A 23,255-nucleotide genomic window follows, 5' to 3' on the forward strand; every position below is an offset into this window, starting at 1 on the left:
ACACACACACACACACACACACACTCAGGAGAAGTAACTGATGAGCCCCAAATGCCTTAAGTAATTTTTTGAGGGACCCTTATGGCTTTGCTGACCATGATGGCCAAGTGACTGTGAATGCAGCCTCTCTTCTCTCTGCTAAGTCTCCTCATAGAGAAGGGTTGGACCCTATGCTATTTGGACACTTGATGCCATCTCATCTACCATATTGGAAGGGCAAGGAAAGCTCAGGAAGGTGGCAGCAACAATGGGAACACTTACCAGTCTGAAGCAGTTGAAGAAAGCTTAATTCAAGCAGCCCTGAGTCTCCCTCATGTCCCTCTCCTGCTCGACACACCCAGGGCACCCCAAGGCCCAGACCTTCTCATGGAAAGAGAATGTGGGCACAGGTGGCCCCCACCCAGGCTGGCCCCTTCCTCCAAGTTTGGAGCCTGGAGTCCAGCTCTGACCCCCAGGAGGTGAGGCCCCACTCCCAGGAAAGCAGGGGCTTGTCCAGGCCTGACCCAGGGCCAGGAGGACCTTGTGTGGTGACAGGCTCTCCATGCCAGGACCTGTACACACGGCCTTCTGGATCTGGCATTCAGATAAAGCTTTTAGGGTTTGGTAATAGATGCTCTGGTAATGACCTAATAACAAGATAGATTTAGTGTCTGTCCTGGGCAAGTGCTCAGTTACTTCCACCCACAACAGATAAAAGAGTTGGAGGCTCAGAGTGGGAAAGTAGCTTGTCCAAGGCCACACGGCTAAAGAATAAAATCACTGAGATGTGAACCCAAGTCCCCATCCAGCTTATAAAGGATATAGATCTTCAGAGTGTTAATCCTCTGTGCCTCAGTTTCCTACCTTGGCAGGGTGGCCATCACTGCAAAACTGAGGCAGAGACCACAGAATACCCCAGCTCTTAAAAGGACAGACCCCCAACACCCATTCCAGAGATGGGACCAGGAAGCAGCAGGATTCAGCCTAAGGCCTGTGCCTGTACTGCCCAACTCAAGCGCACACATTGTGCCCAGCCTGCGCTAACAAAGACACAGGTCCCTGCTCTAGGTCTACCACTGACCTGCCCCAGAGTTTCACAACCTCAGAACTATTGACTTTGGGGCCTGGATAATGCTCTTTCTAGGGGCTACCTTGTGCTTTGTGGGATGCTGGCCTTGGCTTCTGCCTGTCCACCCCTCTCATGGACTGTAGCAACCAAATACTTCAGAAAAATTGCCAAGTGTCCCCTAGGGCAAGACCCCCTAGGAAGTAGCCTCATTGTGCAAACACGGACAATGAGGCAAAGAAAGGACCAGCGCTCAAGGCTAAGGGTGGCAGTGCTAGAGACAGCTGCTCTTGTAGAGTGATGACATATTTATCTTGGCTGTTTAATGCATCTGTCACTAGGCAGGCAAAACGGGCAGGTCTGCATGTCACTTTGTAGAATTTTTCACAGAGAAGTGTAGGTATCGGGAACACCACAGTTCGGTGTCAGGCTGAGAGAAACAGGCTTTGTTTGGGAGTCCTGATGTTTTGTGCTGACAGCTGCAGAAAAGCCAAGTCATAGGAAGAGGGTGACACCCCAGTCAGGCCCGTTATTCAGGCTCACAGTGCAGCAAGGGCGCAGCGTGTGCTGAGCCTCTGGCAGTCGCATGCACTCAGCTTGTCCCATTTGATGGCACTCCCTGAGCTGGAGCAGGGCACACAGAGAAGGCTGAGGGTCAGCCCTCTAACCTGGCACTTACAGATTATGAGCAGCAGTGGGCACATCTGCACATGCGTGTGCACACACATGTACACACATACACATGTATGCACGCACACACAGATACACACACGTGCACACATATACACATGCATGCACATACACACTCACACATACACGCACTCACGCATGACTGGAATGAGATGTCAGTATCCCCAAGGTACAGCAGTACAAGGCAGGATCTGAAGATGGTGTGGCCCTTGTATCTAGGGAAAGCAGGGATGATGTCAGAGAAGGGAGGGGACCACAACACAGGCCTGGTTTCCATTTGCTGTTTTGCTTCATGGGAGTGAGGGGTTGGTTGGTTGGTTTTATTGATTTGTGTGTGTGTGTGTGTGTGTGTGTGTGAGAGAGAGAGAGAGAGAGAGAGAGAGAGAGAGAGAGAGAGAGAGAGAGAGAGAGAGAGCAGGGTCTCCTATAATCCAGGTTGGCCTCAAATTCACTAAGTGGCCAAGGATAACCTTGAACTCCTGCCACTCCTGTCCCACACTCCAGGGTGCTAGGATTCCAAGTGTTTACCACCACATCTGATTCATGCAGTCCTGGGGCTGGAACCCAAGGCCTCCCTCATGCTAGGCCAACACTCTGACAACGGAGTCCCCCATCCTGACCTCCTCTCTGACGTTTTATGGTCTCTCATCTACAACTGGGGAGGCACCTGTGATGCTTGGAATTGCCCTGTGACCATTTAGTTCTCACCCTCCCACAAGCCATTCGCTTCCTGGATCCCTGAGCACAGATTCTCCAGGATGAGTTGACTGAGCCTGAAATTTCTGTCCATTTCAAATCCAGTCAACAACAGGCAAGGACATAAACCCGTGAGCCACCCCAGCCCCAGGCAGAAGGATGGGTGGCCAATGAGAAGAGGCAGGCATCATGACAGACAGGCTGAGGGTTTCAGTCTTGCCCTGAGAAGTCTGGGAAATTATTAAGCAGAAATTAATATCTCTTCATTTATATTTTTACAGAAAAACTCCCAAAGCCATTCATTATTATATCTGCTTGTAGATGGATTCATTAACCTCAACAAATATCCAAATATCCATCAAGCCCCTTCTTTTGGTCAGTTCTCTTCTACAGTCATTGTCAGTGTGTGTGTGTGTGAGAGAGAGAGAAAGAGAGAGAGAGAGAGAGAGAGAGAGAGAGAGCTCACATGTCAGTGTGTGTGTAGAGACCAGGGGATGTTGAAAAGGTTCTCTTGTCCTGCCTAGGTCCCATCACCACTTCAGTACCAAATAAATGAACAGACACTATATTAGTTATAAAATTATTGGCTGATGACTGGGGCTTCTTACTGGCTAGCTCTGTCTTAATTATTAACCCATTTCTATTAATCTATGTATTTCCACGTGGTCTTATCTTACCAGAGAAGGGTCTGGACCTCTTATTCCTTTGGTGGCTCCATGTCATCTGTTCTCTGGCAGGCCCTCTCTGCCTACCTTTCCCAGAATTCTCCTCATCCTAGTCCTCCTATCTTCCTGCCTCATTGGACACAATGTTTTATTCATCAAACAATAAGAGAAACACACAGAAGGACATCCCCACCAAGAGGACAGCTTTGTGGAGTCAGTTCTCTCCTTCTTCCTTTATGTGGATGCCAGGGATCAAACTCAGGTCACCATACTTTCGGGACCTTTACCCACTGAGCCCTCTCACAGCCCTCAAGCTCTCTTCTTGACCCTGGGGGACTAGATGGTAAAGCAGAGGCCTTGGGCCCAAAAGTTCATATTCCCCTCCAGTTCTTAAGATATATCCAGGACGTCTCTGCCCATGGGAAGGTGACCTGCAAGATCTCCCACTGGGCTTTCTGTTGTTATCAAATGATCCTTAGCATTCATCTCACATTTATACTTGTTGTTTTTAGTTTTGTGTACGTGGGGGAGAGTATTGGGTAGGTGGGTGTATGTATGTGAGTGCATTGCTATCAGAGGCTATCGGCATCAGATCCCCTGGAATTTGAGTTATAGATGGTTAGGACGCTGGGACTCAAACATGGATCCTCTGGAAAAAGAGCAAGTACACTGAATGCCTCCCCCCACACCATGCTGAGGGAGCAGAGGAATCTGGGTTCAAATCCTGCTTCTTCCATATACTATTTATTTATTTTATGTCTTTGGGTGTTTTGTCTGCATGTATGTCTGTGCGGTGCATGTGTACAGTACTCACAGAGCCCAGAAGAGGGCTCTGGTTCCCCTGAAAAAGGAGCTACATACAGTGTGAGCACTGGGAATTGAACCTGGCTCCTCTAGAAGAGCAGCCAGTGCTCTTAATCACTGAGCCATCTCTCCAGCCCCTCAATTGCCGAGTTTCACTGTTCAGTGGAGCTAATGACACTTCTTTGATATGTGGGGCTGGGAGGTGTTGTCTCATAAAGTGCAGGCTGGCCTTGAATTCCTGACCCTCCCGCCTCAGTCTTACAAGTGCTGGGCTTACTCGAGTATGTCTCCGCTTCTGGCTTCAGTCGAGTGGATAACACTTAATAGGGTTGACATAACAGTGGGATATGGACCGTGCTTGCTGGAATCACCTGGTATCCCAGGATTTGGGAAGTAAAGGCAGGAATGTTGGAAGGGAGAGGCCTCAGCCTGGGTAACAAGGTGAGATCCTGTCTGCAAAAACAAATGACAATGAGGTAAGACGTAAAATGTATTTGGCTCAGCCCTCAGCCCTAGGCATCAGCACTGTACCTCAGAACTATGCCCACAGTAACACTCACAGTTTTTGTAAATAATGCTTTATTGAGAGGCAGCCATACCCATTTGGCCCTCTGACATTTTTGTAAATAATGCTTTATTGAGAGGCAGCCATACCCATTCATTCTCGTTTTGTCCAGGCTGCTACTACCTCAACACTGCTTGGCTACAACACAATGCACCAGCCAACAGTCTTACTCTCTGGGTTTTTGTAGAGAAAGTTTGCTTGTCAGCAAGCTTGAAATTGTTTGCATACTCTAGCCTTGGTTTTCCCATCTATGTCATAAATAGGTTTGCAAAAATTATCTTTTTAAACTCGGTCAGCTGTGAAGTAACTGGTGAGATGCGGAAACGCACTCGAATGCTGTGATGACCGTGTGAAGGTCGTGCTTTGCTGGGTGCTGACTGGGCCCTTTCTTCTCCCTGCAGATCCTGGCCATCATCTCCATCATGTTCATTGTCCTCTCCACCATTGCCCTGTCACTCAACACACTGCCTGAGCTGCAGAGCCTGGATGAGTTCGGCCAGAGCACGGATAACCCACAGCTGGCACACGTGGAAGCGGTATGCATTGCGTGGTTCACCATGGAGTACTTGCTGAGGTTCCTGTCCTCGCCCAAAAAATGGAAGTTTTTTAAGGGCCCTCTCAACGCCATTGACTTACTGGCCATCCTGCCCTACTATGTCACCATCTTCCTCACAGAATCCAACAAGAGTGTGCTGCAGTTCCAGAATGTACGCCGCGTGGTCCAGATCTTTCGAATCATGCGCATCCTCCGCATCCTGAAGCTGGCCCGCCACTCCACCGGCCTGCAGTCCCTGGGCTTCACACTCCGCCGGAGCTACAATGAGCTGGGTTTGCTCATCCTCTTTCTAGCCATGGGCATCATGATCTTCTCCAGCTTGGTCTTCTTTGCCGAGAAGGATGAGGATGACACCAAGTTCAAAAGCATCCCTGCCTCTTTCTGGTGGGCCACCATCACCATGACAACCGTTGGGTATGGAGACATTTACCCTAAGACTCTCCTGGGGAAAATTGTGGGGGGTCTCTGCTGCATCGCTGGGGTCCTGGTGATCGCTCTTCCCATTCCCATTATTGTCAATAACTTCTCGGAGTTCTATAAGGAGCAGAAGCGGCAGGAGAAAGCCATCAAGCGGAGAGAGGCTCTGGAGAGAGCCAAGAGGAATGGCAGCATCGTGTCCATGAACATGAAGGATGCCTTCGCCCGGAGCATTGAGATGATGGACATTGTAGTTGAGAAAAACGGAGAGAATATGGCCAAGAAGGATAAAGTACAAGATAACCACCTGTCTCCCAACAAGTGGAAATGGACCAAGCGGGCACTCTCTGAGACCAGCTCGAGCAAGTCCTTTGAAACCAAGGAGCAGGGGTCCCCTGAGAAGGCCAGATCGTCTTCTAGTCCTCAGCACCTGAACGTCCAGCAATTGGAAGACATGTACAATAAGATGGCCAAGACGCAGTCCCAGCCCATCCTCAATACCAAGGAGATGGCACCACAGAGCAAGCCGAAGGAAGAACTAGAGATGGAAAGCATGCCCAGCCCTGTGGCCCCGCTGCCCACACGCACCGAGGGCATCATTGACATGCGGAGCATGTCCAGCATTGACAGTTTCATCAGCTGTGCCACTGACTTCCCTGAAGCCACCAGATTTTCCCACAGCCCTCTGGCGTCCCTGTCCAGCAAGGCTGGGGGCAGCACAGCTCCAGAGGTAGGCTGGCGGGGGGCTCTGGGGGCCAGTGGTGGGAGACTCATTGAGGCCAACCCCACTCCTGAGGCCAGCCGCTCTGGTTTCTTCGTTGAGAGCCCCAGGAGTTCCATGAAGACCAGCAACGCCATGAAGCTCCGGGCACTCAAGGTCAACTTCATGGAGGGGGATCCCAGCCCGCTGCTTCCCTCTCTGGGGATGTACCACGATCCTCTTAGGAACAGAGGAGGCGCAGCAGCTGCGGTCGCAGGATTGGAGTGTGCCTCACTCTTAGACAAGCCTGTGCTGAGCCCAGAGTCCTCCATCTACACCACAGCAAGTGCCAGGACACCCCCTCGCTCCCCTGAGAAACACACAGCAATAGCATTCAACTTTGAGGCGGGCGTCCACCAGTACATAGACACGGACACAGATGATGAGGGTCAGCCGCTCTACAGCGTGGACTCCAGTCCTCCCAAGAGTCTCCATGGCAGCACCAGCCCCAAGTTCAGCATTGGAACTAGAACGGAGAAGAACCATTTTGAAAGCTCTCCCCTGCCCACCTCCCCTAAGTTCTTAAGGCCCAACTGTGTCTACTCCTCAGAAGGGTTGACTGGGAAAGGCCCCGGAGCTCAAGAAAAGTGTAAGCTGGAGAACCATACCTCCCCTGATATGCGCATGCTGCCCGGAGGAGGAGCGCATGGGAGCACTGGGGATCAGAGCATCTGAGATGTCCACTGCAGAGAGGAGTTGGCAGGAGAAATCAAGGAGTATGGATGCTTGGCTTGCTGCCGCTGAGTTCTACATGACCTTGGAGACGCAAGGCCGCCGCAGAGCCCCAGCAACAGGAGAGACCCTGAGAGCCATGACAGGTCTATGGATGCATAATCAGACAAGCCACAGGGACCATGCCTCTTAACAGCACCTTCCTGAGATGACATGAGCAGAGTTCACAGCCACTAAGACCTAGCCTTGGCCACTTCTAGTCTCCTCTTGAGGCTCCCCCAGCCTCTGAGTATGCCATCTCCATCTCCTGTGGCTTCAGCTAGCAGAGGGCGTTGGCGCAAGGAGCTGCTAGTGAAAGTGTGGATTGATCAAGTAGTACTGGGTGTTGCCTAGCATCCTCCAAGAACACCTCCATGGCAGGATCTTACTGCTAGAAGGATACAGGGGACACTTTGATCATGAGGCATTCTCCACGCCATCAGCCATGGTCCCAGTGCATAATCTTTAACCAAGCAAGCGGCTTGACTGATTCAGTATTCTGTGCTACCCAGGGCTTTATTCTGAGATGCTGTCAGGGTGAGCTGACAATTTGAACTCGATTCTTTCTGCCCACCTGGCAATCAAGGAAGGGTTCAGATGGTTGGCACATAGCCAAGGGGATAAACCAGACCACTGCTTTTCGGGCTGTCACAAGAATGAGAGTTCCAAACAGCACTAGCCTGAACTCAAAATATATGTGAGCATCAAATATGCAAACAAGATAGATTATTCAAAGAGACTGTGTGACTGAGGAACAGCATTAAAAATAATAAATTTCATTTTCTACATGAAAAAAGAAAAAAAAGCCCTCACTGAACTGCCCTGTGCAGGGTTCTGACTACTTTTTGTTGCGGCGGGGAACACAGGAGCATACCTACTGTGGGAGAAGCTCCTTTTTCTTTTCCTTTTTCTTTTCTTTTTTTTTTTTCTTGTTTGTTTCCTGTGGTATTCAAGCTAAAAAAAAAATAAGTTAATAAAAAGCACTTTATGTTTTTCTAATCTAGGTTCTACCAGGGACAGTGTCAAGATCTCGCACTTTAAAACAAGCACTATTTCCCGTGGGCCACATAGTGGCCCTGCACTTGGGGTGTTAGTTGTGCCCATTTCTGGCCACAGTGGGTCTTACTGTCACATTAGAGTCTGGGGCTCCTCCATGGCCCCTCAGGATCACCCCTCATCCCTAATGGGTCAGGAGGGGTCCTCAGCCCTCGGGGAAGGGCTCTCTTAAAGTCCCGTGTGCAAGAGTCATGCACGTCTCTGAAGGGCGCAGCAACTGGGGGTCGGGTATTGTACTGTTCTTTCTTGTCAACCAGCCATTGTGTGTTCTGTGTCACTGTCTGTCCTGAAAGCCCGATGCTCCCTTCCTGCAGCCATCTAGGCAGACGGCACAGCCAAAAGCAATAAGTACTCATGTGTATCCCTAGAGGTTCTGATATACTTCCTGGTGTCAGTCTTCCTATCCTAGCGTGTTGACCTGGCGTTGTCCTGCTTGTAACTCGGTGGCACAGTGTTGTTGGCCCTTCCTCAGTGACACCAGTCTGCACGATGCTACAGTAATGGCTTGCCTATCAGTAAAGATGGTGTTATTGGTCAGCCTGTCTGCAGTACAGTGGGGCAATGTGGTTTTCTTACTATAGTGTTAGTGGATAATGTCCCAAATGCTGTAGTTAGTGTCCTCCTCCCTGTCCTCAGAACAGTGACAGGCATGTGTCTTCCTGATGGAGCAACGACATGATATTGATCACCTGTCCTCGTATAATTTATGGCTGGTCTGCCCAATAGTTCATTGGCGCGATCCACCCATCAGCAGGCTTACACCATGTTCTGCCTCCTGTCTCTATGGCTGAGATCAGGCCACCTGGGACAGGTGGAATGCTGAAGGGTTATCACACCAACCTTAAACAAAGCGTTTTCTACAGTTCATGACACTTCTCAGCATCTCCAGGGACCAGGGTCCCCTCCCTCCAGGGGGTGCAGCCCAGGGTCCCCTCCCTCCAAGGGGTGCAGCCCAGGGTCCCCTCCCCCCAGGGGGTGCACCTTGGTATTTGCTGTAAATGAGGAAAACTGAGACTTTGACTTGTCTCAGGGCCTCAGAATTTTCTCCAAACAGATGCAAAGGGGCTGAGACAGTGAAGGTCGCCCTAGACAGCAGTGCCCTGGAGGCAGGAAGCAGGGGGACTCGAGTCCCCTGCTGAGCTCAGCCTGGTGCTGGGGGCCTGTTGATGTGACCATGGGACTACTCTGTTGACCATTGTTCATGTTTCTTCTTTGTTTTTTCTTTACCATAGACGTCACCCAGCAGCACAAATGTGAAAATTCAGGGAAAACAAATGCTTTTTGATAAAAAGAAAATAGTTGTGATTTCCGATTCAGATATTTTTAGAGCTATCTGTAAAAACTCCTACTGATGATATAGTCTATTTTACATATCAGGAAGTAAACATGTCTTAACATAGCCATATATAGCCAGAAGGAAGTTACTGCCCCTTCTTCAAATCAAGGCATTTCATTTATTGGTTAAGTCGATGGCCGGTGTACAGAGTAGAAATGGCTTCTTTCTTTTCTAAGAACTTGGTGCGACTCTCCTTGTAACCAAAGGCCCCTCTGCCTTGTGTCATGTAGGACCTGGCTGTCCCTTCCTCCTGTATTTTGTCTGACCCTAAAGTAGCATTTTCCAGAGTAAATGAAGGACACATTCAGAATACCCCTTCCTAGCTGAATAAACAGAATTCCCATAGAAACAACCATCAAAAACTCAGTGTAAACTATGCGTAAAAGTTTTCCGTTTTGTTTTGGGTTTTGCTGGTTTGTTGTTTTGTGGTTTCAGCCATTTATGTGTGTGTACTGTGGGAAAGTAGCTTTTCCTCCATGTGTGACTCAAGTTAGAGTACTGTAAATTTTCCTACCAGGCCTCCACCTGCTAACAAGGAACACTTTGAGTTTCATTCCTTCCACACATAGCCGACCTGGGTACCTGCGTTTATATGCACTGGGAAAGCTGGAGAAGGGTTGCCAAGATGAAGCCGACTCTGAAAAATGGGTCTCAGTAGTGAAGAGGGAAGCCAGGGAATGGAAGCAGAGGCTACCAGAACTTGGTGGATCATTTCCATCTGCCCTGAAGCAACCGGAGCAAAATGATGTGAGGTACCCTGAGTAACACCGAGGGCTGGAGGTGGAGATCCAGTATGGTCCAGTTATGAAGTCAACAGGACTGTCAAGAACCCAGGGGAACTTAAGTTCCAGCATATCCATCCCATCATCAGAAAAAGCCAGGCATCGGGCAGCTGTGTGTGCCCATCACATGGGAAAGCCTGCCCCGTGGTAGAGTGGGGACAGGTCAGCGCTTTCACCTTTTGACACTGGACGCCCCCAAAACAGCAGGTCTGAGGCTGCGGATTTCTCTCTAGGATTCCATCTTAAGCAAATTTAGAGGAGAAAAAGAGAAAGAGGAAAGAACATTGGTCTTGAGGAAAGAGGAAATACCCAAAATCATGAGGAAGCCACCCTTCACCTGCTCTGCTCGCCCCCAACAGCTGCTAGGAACACGAGCTTTTTCCAGATGAGTCTTTCTTGCCTTCCAGTCCGCCTCCTCCGTGTTCCTGAGCTGCAGCCTCATCTCGGCCCCTTCTCCTGAGGAGATCTGAGTTTCTAAGGAGGTAAAAGAAACACAAGACGCAACAGCATCCTCGTCTATACAACTGTAATGTATTCTCAATATTTGTAATTATTATGTATTTGTCTGACTCTCGTCATGGCTGGAATGTCTAGTCCATGAACAAGGGGATATTTAAAATTCATCACAAACAAGGGTCCGTAAAGCCAGGTCTCCATAGATATACATAGATAGATAGATAGATAGATAGATAGATAGATAGATAGATAGATAGAGATATTAATATCTCTCCTTTCCTTATTTCTCTGCCAACTTGTCTCAAGTAAAATAACCACAGGCTGCATTGAACCAAAGGAAGGATGCACGGAAAATCTTCTAGAATGTGTTCCTTCAGAGGTGTGCTTTGTATGTGTGTATAGCTGAGAAGTTGGCAGAAGAAAGAAGGGGCTCCCAGATCCCCAGCAGGACAATAGAACACTCCAGCCCCAGGCATTTCCTAACCTGTTATTGTTTATATGACAACACTCAAATGCTTTCATGTCACCAGGCCAGGGCCACCCAAACCAGCCCTGGCCACACCTGGAAATTAAGTTACCTCTGCATTTTCTGTTGCCATCTTTTTCTGGCTCTAGAAGTATCTATATCTTAGGATGTCCACACATCTCAGAGTAGTCTATTTTTTTGTTCAGATAAATATATATATATATATATATATATGTATTTTAGTATATTTATAATAGAACAGTTTAGTCTAATTTCTTTTGTAACAGTGATATCTTGGGGATTTTATCATTGCTCATTCACATAGCTGGTCTTTTCTGCTCTCCATCCTTCCTTCTCACTGCCCCTTGGGCTGTTTTTTCTTTTCTTCTGTTGGATTCTGGTTGTCTGGAGGTGAGGAAAGATAGGGGTTTGACATCCTGAAGACTGAGTTCCTGGCCCTGGGGGGTGGGGTGGCATCTGCATCTTTCCTCATCAGATCTGTGTTCCTCTGGCTGTCACTCTTAAGAATCCAGGTGTGCAGGAGCAAGCCAGGTGAAGCAGAGGTGTAGTTGGGACCTGGGCTGCCGGGAGCTCAGCCCTACCCTCCCCGGATCTTAAAGGACCGAGCTTTCTGGTTCCCAAAAATATTGGAACCAAGACCCTCCTGCAAGCAAACTTGTCTCCGAGCAATCACTGAGCTCAGGTACACTCCTGAGTTCCTCTTGGCCAGACTGTCCCCATGCCCAGCATCCTGCTTCCCAGGGCCACCAACCGGATCCAGGGAGCAGAGCATGTTCAGGCTCTGGCAAACCTCAGAGGAATGTGCTGCGTCTCCAATCCATTTGTCACAGTCTCACCAAAACCCAGTGGCCAGACAGCCTATTAGCCAAAAGCTGAGGAATGACAGCCCAAAGCTGCGATCTTCCTGCCCAGTCCTTCTCAGCAGCGCCAAGTGTGAAATTTAGGGCAAGGGCATCAGTATTTTTCCAGCCTCCACTTTTCCAAGCCTCTGGTCCTTGGTCAGCCCTGAGCATTCATCTGCGAGGAGATTTTGAGCCTGAAGGCAGGTAGTACACAGACACCACATGGAGTGAAAAGGGTTCTCCATCAGTCACTTACCCAGGACAACAAAGAAAGCCAATCAGATTGCCTCCCATGCTCAAAAGGTCACCTACCTGCCTCAGCTCTGGGCTCTGAGCTCCACCAGCATCAGAGATTCGGATCGAGCCAGGACCATCTCCATCTCAGACAGTGATGATGTCCCCCACTGAAACCCCAAGAGGAAGCTTACCCAAACACAAATTCATTATCCTTGTGGTTAAATTTTCTTTTCTTCCCATTGGTTTTGTTCTTTCTGTTTTATGGTGTTGGGAATCTAAGCAGAGCCTTGGCTGTGTCAGACAAGCAGTTGACCCCCTGAGCTACATCTCCAGCTCCTGAATGTGTTGTTTTGGAGGGTGATTCTAATCAGTTTCCCCAGCACTAAAATTCCTGGTGATCTGGTTTGTTCCAGAGCCACGCGCACGTGTGTGTGTGTGTGTGTGTGTGTGTGTGTGTGTGTGTGTGTGTGTAGCTTTTGAATATGAACAAAATTAAGAAGTTCTGTCCTGATATTTCCCAGGTTTCCTACCTGGATAAGTGAACACTGGCTGTCTTCCCAAGAAAGAGAAGGTACACTCTGACCTTCTCTCCTTGCCTTAGAATTTCTCTAGAAATTTCCAAATGGCAATTTGAACTGAATTTGAAAGGGGATGTCAGTAAAGTGAGCCCTCCTCTCCACATCTAGCCCTACCTCTGTCCCTCTCAGCCAAGGTCCTGAAGAAATCTAAAAGCTAGCAGGAGAGCATGGGCAGGGAGCTGGCCCAAGGACATAGCCATTTAACGTGAGATGGTCAATTCCTACTGAAAGCAAATAAGCCCTTTCTCATCAGTTCGGTGATCTGCTCATGGAATACAGTGCATAGTGGGTAAGGAGCTCCAGGATGCCCACTTTATTGCAGGTATTCACAGGGAGACTGGGTAATACACAAATGGGCCTTGGCATTGCTACAGAATTGGACTGGAAACTCAAAGCAATTCTTTCTTGTGTGTGTGTGTGTGTGTGTGTGTGTGTGTGTGTGTGTGTGTCCACCCATGGCCTTGTGTGCACATGTGGGTATCATAGGTGTCTTGAACATTCTGGGCCCAGGTTCAGACCACATAGACAAGGACTTGGAGCACAGCTAATGGGACCTCAGGTTATAGGATTGGGGCTATCCCAGGAGGCACCAAGCAAGAGGGTTGCAGCAGGAGACTCAACTTCACAAGCCTTCTCCTTGCAATTTTTCTGACCCTGCCAACCATTGGCCTAACCCCTTCCCAGTGACCTAGCCAGGACCACTTGGAGATGAGACGCATGTTGCCCTTTCCCAGCCAGCAAAGGGCCAACCCACAAAGTCCCACCTGTGGTGGCCACCACATGGTGCTTCAGCCCCTTCTCCTAGACTTTGTGCCCTCAAAGAGACACAGTGATCACCACAAGCCAGCCAGCCACTGCCCAGGCAATCCAAAGGCGCCATTCCAAAAGGGCTGTTTTTTTTCCTGTTAAATAAAATAATGAACATAGTTAAGATTTTCAAAGGTCTCTGCCCACAAAATTAATCCAGAAGAATCAAAAAGGCCAAGGTAGCTGTAATTCTGCTTTACAAGAAGCAAAGCTCCGGCTGCTCCCACCTCCACCCCAAAGGGCCTGCCCTCCTGCTCTCCACCACCACTCAGCACAGAGCTGGTGAGCTCTCCCTCACTGGTTGTGGAGGAGATGAGTGAACTTCTGAGTGAGCCCAAGCCCAGGTGGTCTCAGTGGTTTTGAACAGCAAGGTAGACCAGTAGGCCAGGGTTGGCCGAACCACTTTCTTCTAAAACTAAATCAGAAATCAGTTTCCAAAATCTCAGCCCACAGAGGCATTGCCCAAGACACTCAGCTGCAGTTAGGGGAGATGTGGGGGATCCCCAATTCTGTCCCACTTAGATGTGCTCCAAGCCACACACAGAGCTCAGACACTTTCTGCCTCCCTAAGTGAAGTTCTGTCTGGATAGACAGGGTTGTACTTAAGAGGCCCCAAGGGTCCAGCTCAACTGCACAGCTCCCAGCCTTTGGGCTCCTTCAAGGTTTGAGACATCTGAGACTGGGAGGCACCCAAGAGTCAGATGTGGTTACAGATAGTGCAGGGAGCTGTCTTCTTTCTCTAGGCCCATTTGGCTTGGGTCTAAGCTAAAGAGCAGGAAGCCCCCTTTTCTACACCAGAAACTCATGGCCATCTGTCAGTGTGCTGTTGGCGCACAGCGACCATCCAGCCTGTGTTTGGGGCAACGTGAATGTGTGAGTGAAAAGCAGATGGGTGTATGGTGAAGGGGCCATTGCTGGAGTCTCAGCTGGGGATATTGCTAATTGGGAAAAAGAGGGTGGGGGTACCTTCTCTCTGAGCTGCCGCCACTAATACCATGTCTTCTATGATCATGTTTGGAGTCACAGTAATGCCCAATGTTGGTAGCCCCAAACTGATAGGGGCCATGGTCTACTCAGCGCCTCCTGTACTGAGGCTGGTCAGCACCTGCTGTCTTCCTCTTGTTCTGCTTCAGTTCACAGGGAGGTCACACGGAGACCATAGTAGCTATCCAGTAGTTCAAGCCAAGGGTCCAGGGTAGAGGAGGTCTGGGACTTGACTAGGGCAGGAACATGGGAGCCAGTGTCTGTAACCAGATCTCATTTCCTGAGTTGTAAGAACCAATGCTCTCGCCTTTTAACTGAGCCGAAAAGGCCCCCTTACAATGACAAGCACGCCAATGCCATCAACTCAGACCCTCTGCCCCTCCCAGGATCCCACAGCATAAGGCTGGGGTTCCTCTGCCAGCAAAGCCATTCTGATTGCCCCACCCTTCAAAGGGGCCAAACCAATCATATTAGCCATAATCCACCAGGGTCCTCAGCCACTTTTCTTCGGGTTGTGTTCATGGGTCCTGTTCAACCTTCATCCGTGGAAGGCTCTAGTCCTTCCTGTACATGTGACAATGCACATTGGTGTGCATGTGCTCATACGTGCACTTTAGTGTACACACAAGGAAACCAACCAAACCCCAGTGTTGTCTTCTGCATGTGGTGAGATGGACTTGTGACCCTTGTGTGACCTCCGGCTGCTGTCCTGTCTTATAAAAAACGTTCACATGTTTAAGAATTTCCAAGCAAATGGTCCCTTAATGAAGTCTGCAGCGTTCAATAAAAGATCCGGAGAAAACAAGCCTGGCAGTGTTTGGCTTATTTCTGGGAGAGGGAGGAGGCTTGGGTGTCAGAAAGGATGAATCTGGAAGTCTTAGGACCTGGAAGGGCCACGCTGCTAGCTCCACTTTCCCTGGACGAGCGAGTCCATGAAAATGTTACCAGCTTACCACCCTCAATACATCTTGGGCTGTGTCCATGAATCAAAACCCAGAGCTGGTCATGTGGCTGTCATGTCTACTCTACCTAGTACTCCTTTCCCATAAAAAAAAGTCTCACCACAGATGAGGCAAGGTGGTGTGTGCCTGTCATCCCAGCACTCCTGGGAGTGGAAACCAGAGTATAAGAGCTCCAGGCGACTTTGCTCCAGGAGACTCAGTCCCCCAAAGCCCAAAACAAAACAAAAGACAAAGAAGGTAGCAGCTTATAACCCACAGGGCCAAGAGGTTGGGTGCAAAGTAACCTAAATTCCAGGACTAAGGGAAGCAGTGGGTGTGGCTGGCTGGAGGACACACCCGCCATGCCATCATCTCCGTTTGGCCCTTATCCCCTAGGGACCTAGGATAGCAGTGCCACATCTTACAAGAACCAGAAATCTGGAGCTGGAAAAATGGCTCATCAAGTAAAAATCCTTGCTGCCAAGCCTGGTGGTCCTCAGAAAGCTTCCCTGAGACTTCTAATCACATGTTACACAAAGCCCAAGTCCTTGGTAAGTTCTGCCAGGCACTCATCTTCTTCCCTGGAGCCTCCTGCTCCATCGTCGTCTCCTTCCTGCTACTCAGACATGCCCACCTCACTCATCAAGAGATGCAGCCCTGTTTCCACCCAGGGGGCACCTCTGTCCTCTGTGTCTCCTGTCTTCTCCCTCATTCACCACCAAACACACTGGCCGTCTGTCAGTCTTCCGATGCATGAAGTACAGATCTACCCCAGGGCCTTTGCTCTGGCTGTCCCTTCTGCATGGATGAATGTTTCCAGACTAGCCATGTGCATCTCAGAGGCTGAGGACCTGGAAGGGCCACGCTGGTAGCTTCACTTTCCCTGGAAGAGTGAGTGCAAGAAAACGCAACCAGCTTATCACAACCAGTAAGCCTCACCTCTTTCAGGTGTCAACTTGTCAATAATCCTTTGATCTGACAATACAAGCACACCCACCCAGCCCTTCTCAGTAAAGCATCCATCACCTCCTAACACGTTCAATTTTTCCCAAGGATTTGTTTTATTTTTTAATGGTGTGTGTGTATGTGTGTGTGTGTGTGTGTGTGTGTGTGTGTGTGTGTGTGTGTGTGTGTGTGTGTGTGTACGTACACATGAATCAGATCCCCTGGAGCTGGCGTTTACAGACATTTGTGGACTAACCAAATCATGCCCCTGTTAACCACTAAGCAGTATTCACTGTTACCTTCAGTCCCTGAATGCTCCTTTTAAAGGAGAAAGCCCAGTATAACATAAAAAATAAAATGGAATTGAATAGAGTCAGGTTGAAATGAGCATACACTACTCAGACTTAGGGAGGGAGACTCGGGAAATTGCCATGGGTATGACATACATACACCAGTGTGTGTCACAGTGGTGGTGGAAACTATCCCTCTTCTTGCAACTCAACATTACAAATATCTGAGAAATATAGCCCAGCGTGGTAGCACACACCTTAAATACCAGCACTCAGGAGGCAGAGACAGGTAGATCTCTGAATTCGAGGCCAGCCTGGTCTACAGAGAGACAGCCAGGGTTACACAGAGAAACCCTGTGTCGAAAACAAAACAAAATCTAAGAACTGACAGCATGGGGACAAAGGGCCCAGCTCAGCCCTAGCCAGACCACAGACATCTGGAAGCAGCTTTGCCCCTCTCTGAGCCCCCCACCAGGCTGGGTCTGGCCCGTGTCCCCCCACACCCACCCTGTGTTTGCACAGGGACACACTTAAGACCTTCTTAGTAAAGGCCATGTTATCATGACTGCCTAGACTCCCTGCTCAGCCCAGGAGAGAGTGTGCCCATGCCCATGGCCTGTTCAGATACCTGGTTCTCCTGTCAGCCATGTGGCCTCCAGCAGCTAGCTATCTGGAGAGCTGTTTGTCCAGAGTCAACTTTCTGGGCTTGGAGGTACCTGGGGCTGACTAAAAGCCCCGTGATGAAACAGCAGAGGAAGCAGGGCCTGTCACGCATGCCTACACTCGCTCTGTGCACACCTGCATGTCATTCTCTCATTCCAGACCCAGCTGTTGACAGGCCAGGAGAGAAACCCCAGAATGGCAAAAGGCTCCCAAGACTGTCCCCCATTGCCCATGAGGAAAGACTTGAGCTATACAGATGGGAGGTAAAGGAACAAATTATCTGGTCCCATTGTCTGAATTTTGGGCAGTGAGCCCTATGCCAGGCAGTGAGGGGCTTTTGAAGGGGAGCACTGGGCTTTTAGGAGGTTCCCAGCCTCTGTTCAGCTTTATGTTCAAGATAATTGGGGGTTTGCAGTCGCTAAGTTCAAGTTCTACCTATACCACATCTTGGCTGTGTGACCTAGGATCCTGTCTGGATTTCCAGTCTTGCCCTGTCTTTTGATTTCCAGTCTATCAAATGAGGACATGACAGGCACTATGTGGAGGTGCTTCTGGGGGCTTCAATGAAAGGCTGTAGTATTTATCCCAAGAATAGGCACATAGTAGGTGCCTAATCATACCAGGCCTCATTGTGTCGTCTGTGGGGTTTTTTGTTTGTCTGTTTGGTTTTTGTTTTGTTTTCTTTGTTGCTGGTAGTGGTGGTAGTGTGTCTGTATGTATATGTGTGTATGTGTATGTGTCTGTGTCTGTGTCTGTGTGTATATGTGTGTATGTGTCTGTGTGTCTGTGTGTATATGTGTGTATGTGTATGTGTCTGTGTGTCTGTGTGTATATGTGTGTATGTGTCTGTGTGTCTGTGTGTATATGTGTGTATGTGTCTGTGTCTGTGTCTGTGTGTATATGTGTGTATGTGTCTGTGTGTCTGTGTGTATATGTGTGTATGTGTCTGTGTGTCTGTGTGTCTGTGTGTATGTGTATGTGTCTGTGTGTCTGTGTCTGTGTGTCTGTGTGTATATGTGTGTATGTGTATGTGTCTGTGTGTATATGTGTGTATGTCTGTGTGTCTGTGTGTATATGTGTGTATGTGTGTCTGTGTGTATATGTGTGTATGTGTCTGTGTCTGTGTGTCTGTGTGTATATGTGTGTATGTGTCTGTGTGTCTGTGTGTATATGTGTGTGTGTGTATGTGTGTGTGTGCATGTGTATGGGGGTACAGTACCCATAGAGGCCAGAAGAGGGCGCTGTGTCCCCTGCAGCTGGAGTAACAGATGATTGTGTGACTCCTCATACGGGTGTTGGAAGCCAAATTCCAGGTTTTTTGCCAGGACAGTATACAATCTTCATCATTGAGGCATCTCTCCAGCCCCTATCACTAATGTTATCTTTTGGATTTTTTCTTTTTGGTTTTGTTTGTTTACTTGCTTTTTGGGGTCTTACTAGCTATGCAGACCAGACTGGCCTCGAACTTACAGAGATCCACCTGCTTCTGCCTCCCAAGTGCTGAGACTAAAGCATGTGTCACCATGCCTGCTGTCTTAATTAGAGTTTCTATTGCTGTGAAGAGACACCATGACCACAGCAACTCTTACAAAGAAAAAAATTTAATTGGGGTGGCTTACAGTTTCAGAGGTTTAGTCCATCATTATCATGGTGGGACTTGGGGGCATGCAGGCAGACATGGTGCTGGAGAAGGAGTTGAGAGTGGAAAAGGAGCTACATCTTGATCCAGCAGGAACAGGAAGTGGTCTGAGACACTGGGAGTAGCTTGAGCATATGAGACCTCAAAGCCCACCTCCACAGTGACACACTTCCTCCAATAAGGCCATACCTACTCCAACAAAGCCACCCCTCCTAATAGCCACTCCTATGAGTTTATGGGGGCCAATTACGTTCAAACTACCACACCTGGTTTGTTTTGTTTTTTTTGAGACAGGGTTTCACTCTCTGTTATTCTCATTGCAGCCTGGGGTGTAGAATTGTTCCTTAGTGAGACTCTATGACCCAGGACAAGTGCTTCACATTGTCAGCAGTCACAGAATACACAAAACCATACCAGGGAGCATTTATTGAACACCTGCTGCATGCTAGGCACTGTTCCAAGTATAACTTACACACTTACCAGTTCAAAACAACATGAGCTACCATCATGATCAACAAGCCATGGAATCATCATCTTTCCCTCACAAATGAGACACCTTTGTCCATCCCTGTAAAACAAGTGACTCTGGCCCTCAGCAGCTTGAACAACAGTAAACATTTACTATCTCACAGTCTCTGGATCTCCAAGATCTGGGAATGTCTTCGTCAACAGATCTACAAAGGGTCTTAATGTGCAGCCAAGGGGTAGCCAGGCCTGGAGTCACAGGGGGCTGGGAGGGTAGAGGTGCCCCTAAGATCATCAGTCCTCCAAGGGATGGCTGTCTGTGTGGATCTGGGGACAGAGGCCTCAGAACCTCATCTAATTCTCTGCTGGGAGAGTGTCCCTATAACTGATGTTCCCGAGTGAGCGAGCCAAGGACAGAAGTTCTGGTGTCTTTCTCCAGTTTTCTCATTATGTTAAAATACACACAGCATCAAATTTGTCATCTATAACTTCTTTTCTTTTTAAAGACAGGGTAGACCTTTTTTTAAGACATGTCTTAAAGCTCACGTAGTCCAGGCTGGATTCGAACTTCTGATCCTTCTGTCGCCACCTCCTGAGTGCTGAAATGACAGGCCTTAACCTCCAGCCTGATGATTTGAAGTGCACAGTGCCAAGCCATCACCGCCTTCCACTCCCCACATTCTGGGTGGTCACCCCCGGGCTGGTGGCCCTGCGTGGTATGAGAAAGTAGGCTGAGCAAGCCAGTAAGCAGCACCCTCCATGGCCTCTGCATCAGCTCCTGCCTCAGGTTCCTGCCCTGACTTCCCGAGGTGACGGAGGGCAGTGTGATCTACAAGGTGAGACAGGCCCTTCCATCCAAGCTGCTCTTGCTCACAGAGTTTATCACAGCATGGAAGCCCATCTAGGACACACAGTTAGGATGCCTCATTATCAGAAAGGCTTTTCTCATCTCTCTCTCCATCAAAGCCTGGCTTCCTCTGACACCTCTCCAGCCACAGCCCTCAGGTCACCAGATTCTAACCTCCATCTCTTGCAGAAATTGATTAACCCAAGGAGGTGGGAGCCAGATGACTTGGACTCTGATTCTGGATGCTTTATTTTCTAGCTGTGTGACCTCAGACAAGTGACTTCCCTTCTCTGTGCTTCATGAACTGGTAGATATTACAGCTGGCTCCAGGGGCTAAGTCTGGGGTTAAATGTGTCGTCTTATACAAAAATTCTTGTCGCGCTCAGTTGATGTCGGTTGCCACAGTTTGTCTCTCATTCCTCTGTTCTGGTCGCCATCTTGTATTTTTCTAACCTTTGTCCCGAGAGCCCAGCTCAGAGCCTCACCTGGGACGGGTGCTCAGAAGGGCTCTGCTGAGTGAAAGACGCTCCATGAATATCTATGACATGTCCTTTCTGAGCCAGGCCCCGGAGACACACGGATGCTCCCATGGGGTTTATATTCTCATGGAGGAAGACAAGAGAACAGACTGCCACTGGCACAGTGGAGAAAGTGAGACGGATGGTGGCCCTCATTGTAACTGGAAATTGTAACCCTAGAGGGACAAAGCTTTGAGGTGATGATGGTGAAATGAGACTCAGTTGGCAACAGGGAGCTGAACAGTCTCTGGGGCAGAGTACAGCAAATGCAAAGGCCCTGGGGCAGGAATGCTCTGTAAAGCCAGCGTGGCTGGAGGGGTGGATGAGGGAAAGGTGAGAGTAGAAGACAGGAGAGGCCAGGGAACCCATCATGTCACCTCTTGACAAGGTGAACTGCCTATAGCCTTGTCCAAACAGTGAGCAGCCATGGCTGGAATCTGGGCCAGGCTAGGAATCCCACATCCTGAGTCACAGCCTCAAGCCAGAGGCAGCTGCTCCCCTGCCAGCACGAGAGTACCGCCTGGGTGGCTCGGAGGGCAATTGCCACCATCCATCCTTGTCTGGGCTCCCCTCAAGTCAGACTCTAGGCCCCATTAATATAAATGAGGGCCTTTGCAGACTCAATTTCCAAATGAGTGGGGACAATCAAGATCCCTGTTCCAGGAAATGTGGAATTTACATAATGAAAATTAAAAGAGAAACTTGGGAGCGACTCCTTAAGTGCTGCCTGGATAGGAGCGCCAGGGCCTGGCGTCTGGCGGGAGATGGATGAAGGTGCTGCCAAGGGCTGCTGGGAGCCCCAGCCCCCCTCCTTCTCTCAAAAGCAGAACCATGGTAACACCTCACATTCGTCACCTCTTACCAGGCCTGGTCTGAGAACCTCGCTTCTATCTATTCCCTTATTTTACTCTGTGGGCAGCACCATGCCCATCATTTATAGGTGGGGAAACTGAGGCTTGTATTGGAGGAACACCTGCTAAGGTCACACAGCAAGACCATGGACACATACACATGGGGGGGGTGCGGGGGGGGGGCGCATTGATTGAAACAGGAGATATCTCCCCCTGGACCCGCTACAAGGAAAACATGAAATAAAGGAGGCAGGCAGGGTTCTGGCACACAGCCAGCCTGGATCCTTATCTGTTTCTTTATTGCTCATGGTGCTAGAGATAGAACCCAGGGCTTCATGTGTGTTGGCAGTGCTCTGTCCCGAAGCCACATCCCAGTCCCTGGAATGTTTGAGTTTGTTTGGTTTAGTTTGGGTTCCTGCTTCTGGTTTTGTTTTGAGACAGGGTCTCATGTGCCCCAGGAAGACCTCAAACTTACAATGTAGCTGGGCTTCAATTCTTGACCCTCCTACTTCCACTTCCAAGTGTGATGATTCTAGGCAGGAGCAACACCACCCTTCTCAAAGTCTTGTTTGTTTGTTTGTTTGTTTGTTATGAAAGGATTTCTCTGTATATCCCTGGCTATCCTGGAACCAGGATATCTGTAGACCAGGCTGGCCTCAAACTCACAGAGATCCACCTGCCTCTGTCTCCTGAGCGCAGTGATTAAAGGCGTGTGCCACCACTGCTGGGCTAAGTCTTGTCTTAATGGAACAAAATGTGCTCAGATGTGTTTGGATTCTGGTCACAAGCTGATAAGCTAAGGCACCGGAAGCAGCCAGGCCTCCCTCCCAGGACTCAGCCAGTGGGACAAGGGTGGTGTGTCTGCCTCAGATTCACACAACAAATGTACCGAAGACCCAGGGAATCCAGATCACCAATGTCAATGCTGTTCTCAGAATCAATAGTACTAGCACAAAAACCTTGGGGAACAAAATACCAACACCAGGGACTGGAGAGATGGCTCAGTGGTTAAGAGCACTTACTGCTCTTCCAGAGGTCATGAGTTCAATTCCCAGCAACCACATGGTGGCTCACAACCATCTATAATGAGATCTGGTGCCCTCTTCTGGTCTGCAGGCATACACGCAGGCAGAAACACTATACATAATAAATAAATAAATAAATAAATAAATAAATAAATAAATAAAACTTAGAAAGAAAAAAAAAGACACCAACACCAGTGATGCTGAGTGAGTGTGCATGAAGCTCTGGCTTGTAATTCCTTCATACCTGGAATCCCAGGGCTGGGAGGGTGGAAACAGGAAGACCAGAGGTTCAGTGTCATCCACAGTTACATAGCAAGTTCAAGCCTGGGCTACATAAGACCCTATCTTTAGGAGCCGGAGAGATGGATCAGCAGTTAGAAGCCTCGATTGTTCCTCTAGAGGACCAGGGTTTGATTCTCGGCACCCATCAAGTGGCTCACACCTGCTTGTAACTCCAGTTCCAGGGCATCTGATGCTCTCTGGCTTGAGAGGGCACCTGCACATGTGTGAAGAACATAAACTCACACAAGCGCGTGCACACACACACACACACACACACACACACACACACACACACACACAAATAACGGATAATTC

At 49.1% G+C, this 23,255-nt stretch overlaps 1 protein-coding gene across 1 annotated transcript in view; it reads left to right on the plus strand.

Moving 5' to 3' along the window:
• The window catches only part of Kcnb1 (potassium voltage-gated channel subfamily B member 1), a 90,298-nt gene extending 75,019 nt beyond the window's left edge, over positions 1-15,279 (plus strand). Inside the window, exon 2 of the mRNA XM_027423363.2 lies at positions 4,867-15,279. Coding sequence (XP_027279164.1) covers positions 4,867-6,873 — 2,007 coding nt within the window. The 3' untranslated portion in view covers positions 6,874-15,279. The remainder of the gene's footprint in view (positions 1-4,866) is intronic.
• Positions 15,280-23,255: the final 7,976 nt, after the last annotated feature.

The sequence above is a fragment of the Cricetulus griseus genome, chromosome 6, assembly GCF_003668045.3.
Source record: "Cricetulus griseus strain 17A/GY chromosome 6, alternate assembly CriGri-PICRH-1.0, whole genome shotgun sequence".
NCBI classification, from domain to species: Eukaryota; Metazoa; Chordata; class Mammalia; order Rodentia; family Cricetidae; genus Cricetulus; species Cricetulus griseus.